Source organism: Mizuhopecten yessoensis, unplaced genomic scaffold (assembly GCF_002113885.1).
Source record: "Mizuhopecten yessoensis strain PY_sf001 unplaced genomic scaffold, ASM211388v2 scaffold4631, whole genome shotgun sequence".
NCBI classification, from domain to species: Eukaryota; Metazoa; Mollusca; class Bivalvia; order Pectinida; family Pectinidae; genus Mizuhopecten; species Mizuhopecten yessoensis.
The window spans coordinates 416,241-433,550 of record NW_018405643.1 but is presented as its reverse complement, the minus strand read 5'-3'; the positions used below and the strand labels follow the sequence as shown (position 1 = coordinate 433,550).

The 17,310-nt window shown below is 35.6% G+C and overlaps 1 protein-coding gene across 1 annotated transcript; it reads left to right on the top strand.

The window, feature by feature from the left end:
- Positions 1-461: 461 nt before the first annotated feature.
- LOC110449521 (protein phosphatase methylesterase 1-like) lies at positions 462-16,774 on the top strand. Its single transcript, XM_021496441.1, has 16 exons — positions 462-552; positions 2,194-2,293; positions 3,355-3,447; positions 3,873-3,930; positions 4,322-4,373; positions 5,007-5,075; positions 5,769-5,854; positions 10,476-10,566; positions 10,898-10,963; positions 11,403-11,589; positions 12,070-12,133; positions 12,518-12,583; positions 13,298-13,342; positions 14,278-14,342; positions 14,649-14,716; positions 16,334-16,774. Exons 1-16 carry the CDS (start codon positions 479-481, stop codon positions 16,350-16,352), a joined length of 1,203 nt encoding a protein of 400 aa, XP_021352116.1. The 5' UTR covers positions 462-478; the 3' UTR covers positions 16,353-16,774.
- The last annotated feature ends 536 nt before the right edge of the window (positions 16,775-17,310 follow it).

Here is a 17,310-nt window from a genome sequence, read left to right as displayed (position 1 = left end):
CGGCGTACAAGTTTTACCCCCTTGAAAAACACATTATCGTCGATTTCTAAATTATTAGATAATAAATAAACATTTTTGTAATTGTCACATTTAGAAAATAATGTTTGAAAATATCCTATATTTTTATAAAAATTATAAACTATCGCGTTAATGAGATATAAAAATATCTTTATATTCCCGGTACGGGTTTCAGTCCGGGTCCGGGAACGGGGTACAAGATTTACCTACCACCGATTACTTCTAACGGATTTTAATAATAATTCTTTGTACCAATGAAGTAGCCTCAGTATGTGTTTGACTTACACACTAGAGCTACATGTTATCGAAAATGAGTGCCAAAAAAATGAAACATGATTACATAAAGTGATCTGGTCAAGCTTGTGAAACTAATGTCTGTGATTCACTATGCATAACACAGATACAAATAATCCGTACCATAAATTCAAGCCGTATCCGTTTTGGCTTAATTTCAAGAAAGATGTCTGCTCTCGAGAGGCAAGCTTTGAAGTCCAAGATTGGTGGCTTACCGCCAATGGCTCCACCCGGAGTTGGGTACGAACATTTTTGACTGACAAGTTTGTCATGATGTATTTTTCATAAAATCAAAATGTAGCAGTTTTAAGTAAAACACAACAACGAAACCCATATGACATGTGTGGATACCGGGCACCTGTCAGTGTCATTTCAATCATTTCAAAAGTAACAATAACTTCACTGAATTGACCAGAATGACCCTTTGTCGATTGAGTGTTATGACTCTTTGCAGTGGCGGATCATGAGGTTTTTGGGGGGCTTCAGGAACTCCCCCCCCCCCTCCCTCAGCCTGAGAATTTTCTTTAAAAATTCATGTAATCATGTATTTTCACAATTTTCCTCAATTTCCCCCCAGCTAGGTTTCAATGACTTTCTCAACGTTTGAGTAGGTCTACTAGCTTATGGTTGTATTTATGTAACAGGAAAGAGAATAGTTTGCTTCCACCGCGGACCGAATCCTCAATCTCCAGGTTCCTAGTCATACGTATACTCTACCACTGAGCTAAAGAGAAATTCCTTCGAGCTCAAAGCTAAAAGAATAGTGTTCTTCCACCGGGAATCGAACCCTCGATCTCCAGGTTTCTAGTCGGATGCTCTAATACTGAGCCAAAGGGTAATTCACTCTAGCTCAAAGCTAAAAGGTGACCGTAATTCTATGTACAATTAAGATCTGCCACACTTATAAATTATTAGTCAAACATCAGAGATTCTTATTTTTCTGCTTCTTTTTTTTTTTACGATGGAGTTGGACAGGTAATTTTTTATCAATGCATCTGATGTGAGTTAAGAATGAAAAACAAAATATATACATGTATTGACACTGGTATAATATTATCTGGATACCATATTAGTAAAGTTAAATTTACACAAGTTGGTTCATGGTTTCACATGGCACTACTATCGTATGACAGGATGCTGATATAACCAATTATAATGAAAATAAATATAACATTTATTTAAACATATGCAAACCGAAGATATTTGTCATCACATAAACATTCAATAAAAAGGCAAAAGTGTAAAATATACAGAGAAAATCTACTATGGCACAGAAATTCATAAATTAGGTTTATTAAACTGTGTTGACAGGCATGTAGACAACGGTTGACCCACACTTTCATGTTGGCCAAATAATAATTGGCCATGAAAAAACTTACTCACATTCCAACATCATCAGCCGAAAATAAAACTTCAGAAGTTAATCAGTCTGAAAATATACTTATTATCATATGGGTTGCCTTCAACTCATAACAAATAATTTACTAAACACATCACTCACGCTGTAAACAATTTGTTTAAAATCATTAAAAGAAATGGTTGTTCGTCTCATGTATTCAATGATTGGGCTAAGTTTGATATTTTTGGAGGCAAACCCATTTAAAAAGGGGAGAGTACTGAGACAGATTTTAATTGTACATAGGAACAGGTCTACAGTTTTCTAGCTTCGAGCTAGAGGGAATTTCCCAAAAGTTTAGCACAATCAGCAGAGAGACGGACTTGGAAGCTTGCTCATAGGGTTGGTAGCTATAGTTTGATTCCCTTGGAGGCCTACAACTCTCTTTCCTGTTCCAATATGTTTAAAAAATATTTAATGAAACTCCATGTATACTTTTTCATTATATTTTATGATAGTGATCTGACTTATTTTGTCTGTTGTAGAGGAGCATCCAAACGACACTTGCTGAGGAAGAAAGACTACACTGCAGTACACTGGGATAAATACTTTGATCAGAAACATGATGTCAAAGTTGGCGAAAATGTATCTTTAGATATCAAGTCAAGTCAATTAAAATGTATTTATAAGTCGGTACTTAGTTTAACATGATAACACAAGCCTGTTAAAGGCTTCTACAGCCTACTATAAAGCATGAAAATCAGAAAAATGCTGTAACATATATAAAATACATGCATAAATAAAGTGTTCAATTTTTATAAGCGAGAATGGAAGTATAAGCCTGTGTGTGTTTCCAGAATATATGCTATAAATTATGGTATGTTTATATACATGTTTAACTCATTTACCCCTACAATTTTAAACTGGACTTGCCTAGTCTTTGATTTGGTATTAAGGTCAAAATGTGACTTCAGGGAGGAATGGGTTAATGTCTGAGTAGTACAGATATCATATATAGAGATAATTATAGCAAGTTGGGGGGGGGGGTATACTGGAATCACTCTGTCTGGATGTCTGCATGTTTGCATGAATGATCGGTATCCTATGTAGTTGTGCACCGGCATTTAAATTTGGGATTTCGACCCTTTTTGATGGAGTTATACCCCCTTGTGCGAAATACTTGTTCGCGCAACTCCTCCTTAACAAAAAGGTGGATTTCATTGAAACTTTGCATGAATGATTGGTATCTTATGTTGTTGTGCACCGTTGTTGGATTTCGACCCTTTATGATGGAGTTATGCCCCTTTGTTCGAAATACTTGGTTATTTTTTTGGTATTCTATTTTTTTGTTTTTAATAAAATAGTGATTAACTCATTACTGGTGGGAGACTATATTGCTTTGCATTAGTAAGCCTTTAGCTTACAGCTCTGGTTTAAATAGGAGCGGGGTTATTAGTTAGTCTTTGGCTTGCAGTTCTAGTTTGCTGCTGTAAACTGATGAATAAGGAGTTTATCTGCTTTTTCTTACAGTTCAGTAGAAATGCTAAAAAAATGCAATTCCATTATAGTTATCCTGTACTCAGCCTTCCCCCTATTTTGAGTCCGAAATAATTTGTTGACCTCTAGCATGCACATGCTTATTGTGGTAATTCATGTGCATTGTAATCTTTTAAGATTTGTTACAAAACCTTGACATGTGACACAAGACATTCCGATTGTATGAGTGTGGGACAACTGGACCAGTTCTTCTCTTTTTACACGGAGGTGGATTTTCTGCCCTGTCATGGTCATTGGTGTCGGTAAGTTTACTTGCTTGGATCATACCTGACTTCATTCTGGGGTTTTCTGGGATGTTGCAGGGTCTAACAAGACTCATTCAAATTAAAACTATGCAAAATAAATAAAAATAAAAAATCATGCTTTTTGAAGTCAACTTCAATTAATGAACTAGTTACACATATTAGGTACCGTAACCGCTACATATTTTCCAAATTGACGTCAGCAGGAAAACATGCAAAAGATTGATGCTGAAAAAGAAGCGTTATATATTATTAACATTGTTGTGCCTCATATGACCTTAAATCAAAACAAAAGTTTCAATCTGTCTGTTCTTCTTCTATTATTATGTTCAATGTCTTGATTAGCATCAGGTCTGCTGTCCAAATCAGCCAGAAAAGCCCAATGCATGAACTGTTGTTTGTAAAAATTTGTTGCTGTGTTCCAGTCCACGCTGTGTCAGTTGGTGACCTGTCGGTGTGCTGCTTTGGATCTCAGAGGACACGGTAAATCTTCTTAATTAGTCCAGGCAATACTGTGCAAAGCCTGATTATCTCAGGATATTTAACAAAATTTTCAAATTTGTTTGGAAAAAAAAACAATAATAAAAATATATAATTTCTAGTTATTTCAAATATTAGGTATTTTCTCATTTTCATGTTGTGGTTTATAATGTCATTAATATTGTACAGCCTGTAAGAAACCAACATGATATTGTATAACAACTTTTACATTATCTGTCTCTAGATCTAGAGCTGCTGGGGAAAAGAAAACTAGGAAAATATATTAAACTTTGGGAAACACTTCATTTATACATAAACATTTTATAGAATTCATACCATTTTTACACTGGAGACATTAATCTATGACTTCTGTGTTGATGTTTTCATGAACTAGGTGATACAGCTTCCACAGATGACAGCGACCTCTGTGCAGAAACCCTGTCCAGGTACTACTAATAATTTTAAAAATATTTTCATTTTCAGTGTAAAATGTGTTCATACTATCATGAACCATTGTTATATGGCCTAGCAGCTACGGTTCCCCCAGCTAGTTGTGCTTGTACCTATATGCTATAAGCAATGGAGTTTTGGTTTATTCCTGGTCTCGTGCACCGTAAAACTAGTTTGAGTGAAACTTTGATGTGTCATAAACCCCTTTAGTTAAGCCAGATTTAAGTCCTGTCTCATTACATGAACTATTATAACTTGACACAAATGCGTCAAACTCATGTCATGTGTTGAATACACCTCCTATAACTCAAACAGGTTGTCCGGTCCGGTCAAGTCCCATTGGTTTCCCTGTATATACTAAAATAGCTTGATCTGTCAAGTACTTTTAAGTAAAAAAAACTCCCGACTGTAAAACTTTGTTTTGTTTTGAAATTTTTCCAGAATTAAAAACAGCAATTAAGAAACCCCTCTTTGGTTGTTTAGGAGTTTGTGTCCTATAAACTTTGACAGAGTCCTTGGTAAATTTCTCTTTATGTATGGAAGATATAATTAACATAACCATTGATAGGGATATCTTTAGGACGCTCTCAATGTTCTTCAGATATTCACAAAACTGATATTTTTTACAGTGATGTTGGTGATGTTGTGAAGTCCTTATATGGAGATGAGCCACCACCTATTATCCTGATTGGTCACAGGTAAGACCATGGTCTTTAGACGCATGCTTTGTTACGTATCTGTCAGCTTAGTGTTAAGGTATGACTTCTTAAATAGAAATTGTTACCAAATCGGATCATTACTATTTTTAAAATGATAATAATACACATTTGCAAATTGTAATGAAATAATACTAAGCTAGTATCAAATGTTTGATTTGATTTAACATTTACAAACTATTTGATGGATAACAGCCTCCACTGTCACTCAGTTCACTGACTGTGTACTTCTTCCTGTGTGTGGTTCTCACTGACCAGACTATTATCTATACAGTGCAAATATCACTGTTAAGATTTTGTAAACTAAATTCAGTAACAATGCTAGTTAAGGATTATCATTAGCCCTGGTTCTGTAAAAAAACATTTCCACATTGAGTGGCAGTTGGTTATCATATTTAGCTCACATGAATAAGAAAAAATTCAAAACAAAGGTAGTCGAACATTAATTGCAATGTGATAAAGGTGACTATTATCACACTGCTGGGTATATTTATTCAGTGTTTATCTATAATAGTAATGGCATAATTGACTCATTCACCCCTAAAATTTCATAATGAACTATTCCAACCTTTGAATTGGAAGAGTTCAAATGTGTCTTCAGGGGTGAATGAGTTAAGGTAGCATTTTGTTATTAATAGAGTACTGGAATGACTTGTTATGTTATATGTGTTTCAGTATGGGAGGAGCTATCGCTGTACATACTGCAGAGAGAAAGCTTATACCGTCATTAATTGGTCTGGTTGTGATTGATGTTGTTGAGGGTAAGTCATTGAATAATCCTTACCTCTAAATTGTCAAGCAAAATGAAGACATCTTCTTCCAAATTATTTGTTTACCTTTAAAGATCGGTTACAAAGGCGTTTTATTCGATTTTGTTCCCCACAAGTAATATTGCAGGAGAATATAGGTTTACACTATCTGTCTGTCGTTCCATCAGTGAGTACATCAGTTTGTCTGGGGCAAATTTCATGTACTCTGCAACTGCAAAATTTTGTATGCGAGTACCTCTTTATAGTTCATCCTCGATTCTCCAGGGGTTACATACACTTTCGCTTTCTCTACCCCTGTTTCATTTCATGTACATCAAAGTATCCAACTATACTGTAAAATCATTTATTTTCATGGGGTTAAAATTTCGTGGTTTTCATATACTAGCCTGTTTCAAGGACATGATATTTCGCTGATTTCTGATTTCCCCCGATCTATATCGTACCAAATTTATGTTTTCGTGGGGATACAATTTTGTGGATTTTTGTTATCCACAAAATAAACGAAATCTAATGTCCCATGAAAATTTATAATTTTACAGTAGTCTTCCCATCTCATCCACAAGGTGGCGCACACTGAACCTTCGATTTAGCTGTGACATAACCCAGGGGTGTAGAGAGCGAAAGTGAGCATAACCCCTGGAGTGTGGAGGATGAATATTAATAGAATCTATCGCTACTGGTTGTGTAAGATAGAGAATCTCAACCCGAGGACTAAGATTTTTTGTCCAGAACGAGGCTTGCCGTCAATCACTCTGATTGAATTGTGATTGTGTTTCATCAGAAGCAGTTCATTATTGTTAAGATGTGAAAAAGGTTTTTCTCAGCGGCAAGCCTTATGTAGTTGCACTGTCAGAAACTATTATTGCACCTCTTAAGTGAAGTAGCAGGTGCTGTTATAACGGTTATCACTTGTAAAGTCTTTCTTGACTGTTCTTTTTGAAAGCAATTAGAACAAAAAGAAGAAAACCCGGGCTGGCTAGCTAGCAGGCAATTTGTTGATGGATTGTTGACGTGACGTCATTGTATTGTTGAAGTGACGTCATGCCATTGTTATGAATAGGGGAATCCCCCCGTCTCAACCCTAGGGCGGAGACAGATAAATCTAGCACCGGCAAAACGGGAGATAAATCTGTCAGGTGTGGGAGCGAAAGAGAGCGTTACCCATGGAGTATCGAGGATGACTGAAATTGAGTCTTATGTACAAATATTTACAGAGTTGCAATATTTTGTCTTGTTAAATTGGATTTTCAGTTTCGTTTGATTTCTGCTGTCATGCAATTAAGTCACTCTGATTGAATTGTGATTGTGTTTCATCAGAAGCAGTTCATTATTGTTAAGATGTGAAAAAGGTTTTTCTCAGCGGCAAGCCTTATGTAGTTGCACTGTCAGAAACTATTATTGCACCTCTTAAGTGAAGTAGCAGGTGTTGTTATAACGGTTATCACTTGTAAAGTCTTTCTTGACTGTTAGTTTTGTAAGCAGTTAGAACAAAAAGAAGAAAACCTGGGCAGGCTAGCTAACCCTTTCTCATTGGTGGTGGGGCTGTGAGTAAAATCATAATTTGTTGGTGGACTGTTATTTTCATTTCCATGGGCGGGTTGTACTTTTGAAAGTAGAATGGAATATTATATATGCTTTGAATAAAAGATGATAAATAATTTATGTATGGGGTTTTGATATTTAATTATCTAGGTTAACCACAAAAGTAACTAGATTTGATGCAGATCAAAACACGGGATTTCCAACAGGAAAATGATCAAAGATATGTTCTCGAACTGACGACCGCTTTTAAATGTTTCTCTTCGCTTCCCTTTGCTTCCCTTCTCTGACAAACCTATTTTGTAGGTTTCACTTGGTGTATTGGCCTGCATCACTTACTGGTCACCGAAAACAAACATTTAAACATACAGTGAGTTAATTGTTCCCGGACATAGTGAAGCTGACTATCATGCCTAGTAAGTTTGGAAGATGTACCTTGTTTGTGGATAAGGGCAATAAGACCACAGTAAGGAGACAGTCTCTACGTAGTTTGAATGTTCTGTAACGGGTTATTGCCCTTTGAACGTGTGCTAGTCTACAGTAGCTGACTGAGTAGTGTAGTGGGGGATTCCCAGAGTGCTGTTGTATAGGAATGTAGTTCGTAAATGCCATCATATGGTCCGTCCACTATGTACGTCAGGACGATTAATTGAAACTATGTTTGTTTCTCTATCGGTTGGGTTTGCCACGCCAAAGAAAGGTGATGTTTACCCACCGCAGGAGAGGTGTAAACTGTCCACATTTTTATTAAGATTGATATAAATCAAAGTACTGAGAGTACTGAAAGCACTTGATAATCGCACAAAAATGACAAATGGAAATCCCTAATAACAAAGTGGTATATCTTCGTCATTTTTGATGCTATGACCTTGACACTTTGGAAATACCTTGAATAGACCTTGCTCTTTAATATTTAAAAACAAAATGAACTGATTTTATGATTTTTATTTTTGACCCCATAACGACGCTTTGAACTTGAAATTCTCTGATAACATAACACGGAAAAAAGTTAGCCCTGACTAAGCTCTACCAGAAGTTTGAAGCGTTCATGCAGTACAACGAAAGCTTTCGAAGTTATCGTCGTTCGAGAAACGTTTTTAAAAAACTCCATTTTTAGATCTGTGACCTTGACCTTTGACATTATGATCATGAATTTGTTCGCAATACCATGTGTTTCTTGTCCTCTAATACGTACTGAAATATGAACGTTGTATCTTTATTCGTACTTGAGATAGAGTGTCGACAAGATGATTTGACCCCTGTGGCCTTAAATGTAGGTCAAGGACAACGATAACCCAAAACTTTTATAGGGAAGCCTACATACTATGAATGTACCAATTATCAACTCTGTATGTGTCTGAATGAAGGAGAAGAAACGTTTTGAGGAAAATGCTGGAAATTTTGAATTTTGGCGGGAAAACGAATTTTTCAAAGTGGCATATCTTTGTCATTTTTGAAGCTATGACTTTGAAATTTTTCACGTATACCTTCATTAGAACATGCCCTTTAAGATGAAATAAAAATATAACTCAATTTGAGATTTTTATTTTTGACCTATATTTGACCCCATAGCGAGGCTTTTAACTTGACATATTCTCTGAAAGCATGTAATGGGGAAAAGTTAGCCCCGACCAAGATCTACAAGATCCACATAACGTTCATGCAGAACAACGAACGCTTATGAAGTTATGATCGTTTAGGTCTGTGACCTTGACCTTTGATATTATGATCATGAATTTGTTCGCACTATGTTTCAGTTGTACGCTACCACATACTGAAATATGAACGTAACATCTCTGTTTGTTCTTGAGATAGAGTGTCCACAAGAATTCTGGAAATAAGAATAATAATAAGAAAAAACATAACAATAACAATAGGTATTTCCATCCGAAATGGAAATCCCTAATAATCTGCACTGTAAAAAGTATATGTATTACATATTGCAACTGGCCACCATATAGGCCTACCAGGATGTAGGTCAGGGGAGGTAACTGGTAACTGGTACTGTAGGCATTGAACAGACCATGGGGTTGATTGACTACAGTTTACCTATCATTCTATCATGCAGTTAAAGGTAGAAGAAATGTACTATAAAATTTGAAAAAAGAATCAACAATACTTATATTCATTTGTTATAGGAAATGCAATATTAAAATTAGATCAACTTGATTTGAAAGGAAAATTTGATCTTCTTTGTGACAGCGAACCACTCTTGATCTGAATTCTACATTATATTTATCATCAGATACTTTGGTAAAATATATTAAACATAGGGCAGCAATAATAACGAATTGTAATATGCTTTATATTTGATTGATCACTAAATGGTTAATATATATATGATTAAAAAAGTAAAATATAAATATGCATGGCACATGGGTTCTATGTGAGCTTAAAAATACTGCAGGTTCTGTATACGGAATGAAATTAAAAAACACAGGTGGTGAATGTCGGTAGAAATTTGCCTTTATGTAAAAGTGCTAGCCTAGTGGGAGTGGAAGAGGGGGTTGTCGTTTTTTTTTTTTTTAACAACCCTGAGCTGTTCCAGGTACATAAGGGTGAGACAGCATGTAGGAACCATCCTCGATACTCCAGGGGTAACACTCACTTTCGCTCCCTGCACCCCTGGGATATGTCATAGAAAAATGAAGGCACAAAGGTAGCTGTTTGGTTGGTCTCAGGTAAAGAAACCTGACCAATCGCCAGGCTGATACCTGTCCTTTGAAGATTACAGAGGAGCAACACCCGATTTCAATGACATTCAAATGTTACCGTTATGTGATCTCGAGATTCTTTGATGAACATCAAAGGATCAAACTAGTCTTCTTGTCTCTCGTGATTCTTTGATGAACATCAAAGGATCAAACTAGTCTTCTTGTCTGGTCAATAAGGTGTCGCACACTGAGCCTTCAATTTTACTATGTCATATTCCAGGGGTGTAGAGAGCGTAAGTAAGCGTAACCCCTGGATTATCGAGGATGGTAGGGACAGACTTTCTATTACCCACAACACATTTTTTTAACCATTGTGTCCTATAAAAGTCCTTGTGTAAAAAGATTGTTTTGTTGAACAGGAACTGCTATGGAGTCCTTGAACAGTATGCAGAGTTTTCTGCGTGGAAGACCTTCCATGTTTAAATCCCTAGAGCACGCCATTGAGTGGGGGTTTGTACACACACACGTACTTGTAATTTTAAAGAGACACTAGTGAAATAAAACACCACTGGTGATATATGTTCTGGAATATGGTCTTACCATATCTCCCATCTCCCACAAAATGTACAGTGCACTTATCTAAACATCATAGTCAGATATGGTGTTTTTTATGAGTGGTTGCAATCACATTGAATTGATTAACTCTTTGACAATAATTAAGAATTGGTAAATTACTTGTATGTGAATTATTAATGCTCTCTTGTATAATTGCAAAAAGAGTGTTTTTTTCTTCAATTCCTTTTTATTCGAACTTCACTAAAACCCAACATTGATATTGTAGTGTTCGCAGTGGACAAATCAGAAATCTGGAATCTGCCAAAGTGTCTATGGTTGGACAAGTAAAACGGTAAGAGCTGTAGACAAAGAATTGTTTTAAGGTAGTCAGACCTGTCTGTAGGAAATGCATGGGGAACCAGTAAAAAACAGTTGCTTAAGACAGGTGGTCGCTGAAAACAGGCGAGATCAAGGGGTTAATATCATATAGAGTTTAGTAATTGATCTGCATCTTCATTCTTTCAACTTATTATCACAATTTTTCATTTCCCAAACATTATGTGGAGGGAAATTGAAATATAAATTTCTGTTTTAAAAATTAATTTAAACTTTTTTTAATGCTTTGATTAGTAGGTCGTCATAGTGGGCAATGGACTACATAAAATTTGTTGCATTTAACTCATTCACCCCTGAAGACACATTTGAACTCTTCCAATTCAATGGTTGGAATAGTTCATTATGAAATTTCAGGGGCGAATGAGTTAAAAGTACTTTCCCTGTATATTCTGCAGACTCGACACTCAGGAAACTGCTACATCAGAAATGGATCACATTTCTGGGTCAGTGGTAAATGCATCAGGGCCAAGGGTTGGTGATGCTATACAGGAGGAGGACGAGGAGGAGGAGGGAGAAAGCATATCCTCACCAGAATCTCAACAGCCAAGCAGCTCAGATCATTTCAAAACACCCAAACCAACAGTGAGTGTTCCTGGTAGGACTACGGTAGTCCTATTGGAGCAGTTTATCTAGTCTTTTTTCTGTACATTTCAGTTACCCTGGTTATATAATCTGAATATCTCTTTTTGTAACTAGTCCGAATTGGCTGCAAGTTTGAATATTTCAATCAAGGGAAATGAAAGCATGGCATATAAGGCTATGTAAAAAAGAGTTTGATTTGTTAGAACTAGGCAATTAGTCAGGGCTTGGTGAAGTACTTAACATTTTTAGATGGGTGTTTATTTTCTTAATATGATACATTTTTTTCTGTTCTGATATCTTTATCATGCTCGGTCTTAACTATAAATTCTTAGATTGGTTTGTATTTTGTACATAACATTCAAAATCGTGTGTAAAACTTTCAAAAAGATTTTCACTGGCAAATATTAAGTGCTTGAAATATGTTGTATGGTGTACTTGCACTAGTACTTACTGTGGCTGAAACAAATATTTGTGTTGCAGACAGAAAACACATCTCAATATACATGGCGGATAGATCTAGGCAAAACTGAAAAATTCTGGAAAGGTATATATATATATTATGTTAAATAGTAAAATGTCTAGTTTTATTGTTCTCTGTCTATATGTATACATTCATCTGCAATGTACTTGTTATGAAATAAATTATGTTAATTCATTCACCCCTGAAATTTCATAATGGACTTTTCCAACCTTTGAGTTCGAAGAGTTCAAATGTGTCTTCAGGAGTGTATGAGTTCAGAGTCTGTAATAATCATAAAAAATCTAGTTAATACACTTATTATGGGTATTATTTTTCATACATAAAAAAAACATTAATTATTATTCTGTATGAAACTGCTATTACTGTATTAGATTGATTTCTTGTTGCTCTGCTATTAATTCTCAATGAATTTTGTTGTTTTCATTTAAAACATAATTCTATCATTAGGGTGGTTTCAAGGCCTTTCTCAGCGGTTTTTATCCTGTGAAGTTCCTAAAATGTTGGTTCTTGCAGGTAAGTTGAATGAGAAGGATTCTATCAATAGTATACCCCCCAGGAACTGCATTGAATCCTTCCACAGATGTATAGATAACATCAGTTCATGGGCATTACAATTTGCAGTCAGATGTATGTTAGGTTTTGATAGGCAATTGATGATGTCAACTGGAGATTTCAATAAATTTTACAAGTATTTAATGATTTTTAGTGTGGGTCTCATTACTTTTCCTTTACATATTTTAATGACGTAATTTAACTAGTTCATTGGTTATTAATGAAAACTTAATGAATTTTTAAGGGAAAATAATCATTAATGATTCATGCCTGCAGTAGTGAATGTCACAATAGTGTATCATACCAATGAAAACTTACCAAATTGTAGATAATCTGCAATGTAATTTCACTGCAGTTTCTTACATTAGGCCACAACCACATAGTTTGTTTTTGTCCTGAAAAAATGGCATGCAAAGTTGGCCAAAACCTATAAACACAAGTAAAGATATCTTCTTCATTGTGTATAAAATTTGTGTAAAGATGCGTATCTGTTTGGTAGGCTGGAACATTTTGAATCTCATTGTATCAATGAATTCATTGAAGACAGGTAGATGAAGGATATTTCCCACAAAGACTTACCTAGACTTTCTTTATACTATTTTTTTTCCAGCTATTATGCACACTGTCCTTTGTTCAAGTGTTTTGAAAATAACTTCACTTTTTTCATTCGAACAGGTGTCGACAGACTAGATAAGGATTTAACTATTGGTCAAATGCAAGGTAGGCATTTTGAAGTAAAACTGATTCATAACTGTTATTATTGATTGATTGGTTGTACTTTTCATGTTAAATGATTTGAATTGACTGAACATACTTAGCAATGTTATATATCTTGCATACTTATATATATGTGCCGGTATTACACTTGTTAAGCCACCTCATGACCCGCATCCTGGACATATGGAATATGAATTGCTTGACCATGAAAACACTTGATGTCATCTCTTAATTTGTATAAATACTCTATGCCGGGAAACTTTCGCCCCGTTAAACTTTCGCCCTTCACCGACAGAGTCCTTATTCGCCCAGTGTTAAACTCACCCTACACCGCCAACAGCAGAACACACTGGACCCCAATTGCATCACATACGGTATCTGGTTTGAGCCTCAGTGTAGACAAAATAGTGACAAAACATGTGCGGTCGTATACGTAATTTCTTTTTAAACTTTCGCCGTCATGTTAAATTTGCCCTCAGATCGGAAGGCGAAAGGCGCAAAAGTTAAACTGCGGCGAAAGTATTCATGTTGTCCTGTTGTTTGTATTTCATCTTTTCTCCATGTTCCTCTCTTCTTTGTACCTCTGATGCAAATAGGAGAAAGACGTTTATACTCGTTAAAGCAGGGATATTTTTGCTTCAGGATATATACATCAAGCACTTGACACTTAACAAGCACTACTTCGATGTGCTTCCAAACTTGTTTTACCACCAAAGTCTCCTTGGACAGAAGATGGCAGTTTTCCTAGTTACACTGTACAATGTATTCCCTCTGGACACACCAGTAACTAAAACGAATGTGTCTTTTTTTTTTATTGTAAACTGTGGGAAAATATACAAATTTACCAAATATACAAGATTTATGGGGAATAAACACATTATATAAATTAATTTACTTTTGAATGTTTACACCTTGTTACATGTAAATGGTATTTTCAGGTAAATTTCAGATGCAGGTTTTACCTCAGAGTGGCCATGCTGTCCATGAAGATGTTCCAGATAAGGTATATACAATACTTACGGTCAGATAGCTGTGATGGTATCATTCTTACGTGATATTTTCATAAATTCAAGTCCGAAGCTCACTATCTTGAATTCATAATGGTTGATGACGATGATTTTCAAATATTGCTTCAAATATAAATATTTTTTCCAAGAGTGAGAAGAAAGTCAGTTTCCTGCTCACTTTGTTTCTATAAAAACCGTCTTGAACGTGAGGCATATCATGTAGTTATATAATATGTATATCTGTAATTACAATTTTGCCATTGATGCAAAATATTTCAAATCATAAATTTCTTTTTTCACAGGTAGCAGATATTTTGGCAACTTTTATGGTGAGACATAAAGTTGCTGAACCTAGAGACAGTTTTCAAAGGTATTTGAATTAATTAAAAACCTACTTTGAATGCATGTATTTAAATTGATTTTGAGTTCTGAAGTGAATATCAGTGTACATGTATTAGAAAACAGAGGGACTGAAATATTTTGTTCATTATTTAACAGAGTATTAATTATACTCTGTTATAATAAGTGAATTGTGTTTGAAAATAAATTGAGCTAGACAAGTTAGTTACAAGCATCATCTCTGGCAACCAAAAGGCATACTGGCTAGCTGGCTGGTACTTCGCTTGATAAGAATAGATGTAACACAGGTGGGCTACCACAATCTTGTATGCCCATCATGTTTAGTGTTTTCCAAGTGCTGCATGCATTTTCAAAGTACAGTTCACTCCAAAGTAGACAAAGTGTCGCTAATTATAGTAGCAACCAATTTTCTCGATGTTCCATAAGTTGTCAATGGCTAAAATGCCACAGGTAGAATGACGTGGCACCATTATCAGCTTAGTTGTTGAAGCAAGGGGATTAACTCCCATATATTTAGCAGGCCCATAACTTGGGGCCTGTTCGTTTATGCGGAACAACCGTTTTGACCGTTTATAAATATAACAATTTCGGGTATAAATCCTGGCGGACCTGCAAATGTTTATGCAGGCCTTGCAACGCTTTGTCAAGGCTCGCCTGAATGCAGCATCAGATTACTAGGTCCGACCTTATCGGATAAACGAACAATTGTGGTCCGACCGGTTTGACCTTTTAAATGAAAACGGCCTTATTTAGTTCATATCTATTAAAATTGGACCCAAGGTCATGTAACTTTTAATTTATGAGCAAGGAGGATATCAGATCTCAAAGTGTTTTCATCACTCACTAGATTGTCCATTCTAGTAGTTGCAAGGTTAATATGATGTTATCTAAAAATGTATTTAACCCTTTCACCCCTATGTAACTTAAGTAGACTCTACCTTGCATTGATCTAGATGAGTTCATTATGGTCTACAGTGGTGAAAGGGTTAAGGTATAGGTACCTTCTTGATGACTCCATTGAAACAGGTTTTATAGGAGAATCGGCAAACAATTGTGATATTAGTTTTTGTAATAATAAACTTTTTGCATAAAGCCAATTATATATTCTATAAAAGACAGTTTAATCAAGAAATAAGATATAAACTGAGATTTTGAACTTATATTTTGATGAAGTTAATACTTAATTAATCAGATTTAATTAATGTAGCACAATGAAGTTCTTAGCTCATAGCTTATACATTATTGGACTTGGTGACTGCATAGAAACACTAGAAAAATGACAATGGGAAGTAAATTTTAAAATTTCTAGTGTTGACAAGAAAAAAGAAAAAAAGAGTTGTGGGTAATAGTGATTGCAAAAAAGTGTCTTGCTGGCTTTCTATGTACATGTTATTAAATCTGGAATAGCCCTTTATAGTAGCAATGACAGGTTCTTTGAAAACGTTATTGATTGTATTTAATTTCTTTGAAGAAAAAAACCCAAGATTTATGAAAGTTGTGCCAAATTCAGACAATGTGATAATACCAGAGTTAATTTAATGTTTAAAGCTTTATTCTTCCTTTCAGAAATAAGATGTAAAATTGTTTATATATTGTCCTGTGTTTCTGTTATGTTTCTCTGTTACAGGTCCTTCCCAGCCTGTTGATGTTCACCCATGTCCATTTACTTCTTGGAACTTGTACTCTTAGGGTTGTGTACAGGACTTGCATTACCCATTGTCCGACAGTCCTATTCAACTTTTGAAGGATAGAGTGTTCGCTATGCAGACTGATCTGCTGACCCCTGAGTCTGAATACTGCTGTATAATGCTGTATCCTCCGGCCACACTATGGGGTCAGGAGGTATTGCCGATTGCCCTACTTCAGGAAGTGTTGCTGTCTTTTCCTACTACAGTGTTGTTGCAGGAAGTATTGCCGATCCTTCTTCTTCAAGAAGTGTTGCTGTACCTTCCTACCAGTGTTGTTACAGGAAGTATTGCCGATCCTTCTTCTTCAAGAAGTGTTGCTGTCTTTTCCTACTACAGTGTTGTTACAGGAAGTATTGCCGATCCTTCTTCTTCAAGAAGTGTTGCTGTCTTTTCCTACTACAGCGTTGTTACAGGAAGTATAGCCGATCCTTCTTCTTCATGAAGTGTTGCTGTACCTTGCTACTAGTGTTGTTACAGGAAGTATTGCCGATCCTTCTTCTTCAAGAACTATTGCTGTACAATGTACCTTCCTACTAGTGTTGTTACAGGAAGTATTGCCGATCCTTCTTCATCAAGAAGTGTTGCTGTCTCTTCCTAGTAGTGTTGTTACAGAAAGTATTGCCGATCTTTCTTCATCAAGAAGTGTTGCTGTACCTTCCTACTAGTGTTGTTACAGGAAGTATTGTAGACAGAAAGAAGAACCATCTCTTGGTTTTTTCAGAGAATTTGTTCTTTTTACTGAGGAAAGAACTTGTAATTATATAAGTAAGATACTTATATATAAGAGAATAAGTCCTGATCTTTTTTACTTAAGATTCAGTGCAGTGGAATGCTTTTTTGCAACATTTTGTCAACATTTTTTTTGTGTTCAGCATGTAGTGATGCATGTGATTGAACAGAGAATTTGGAGAATCAG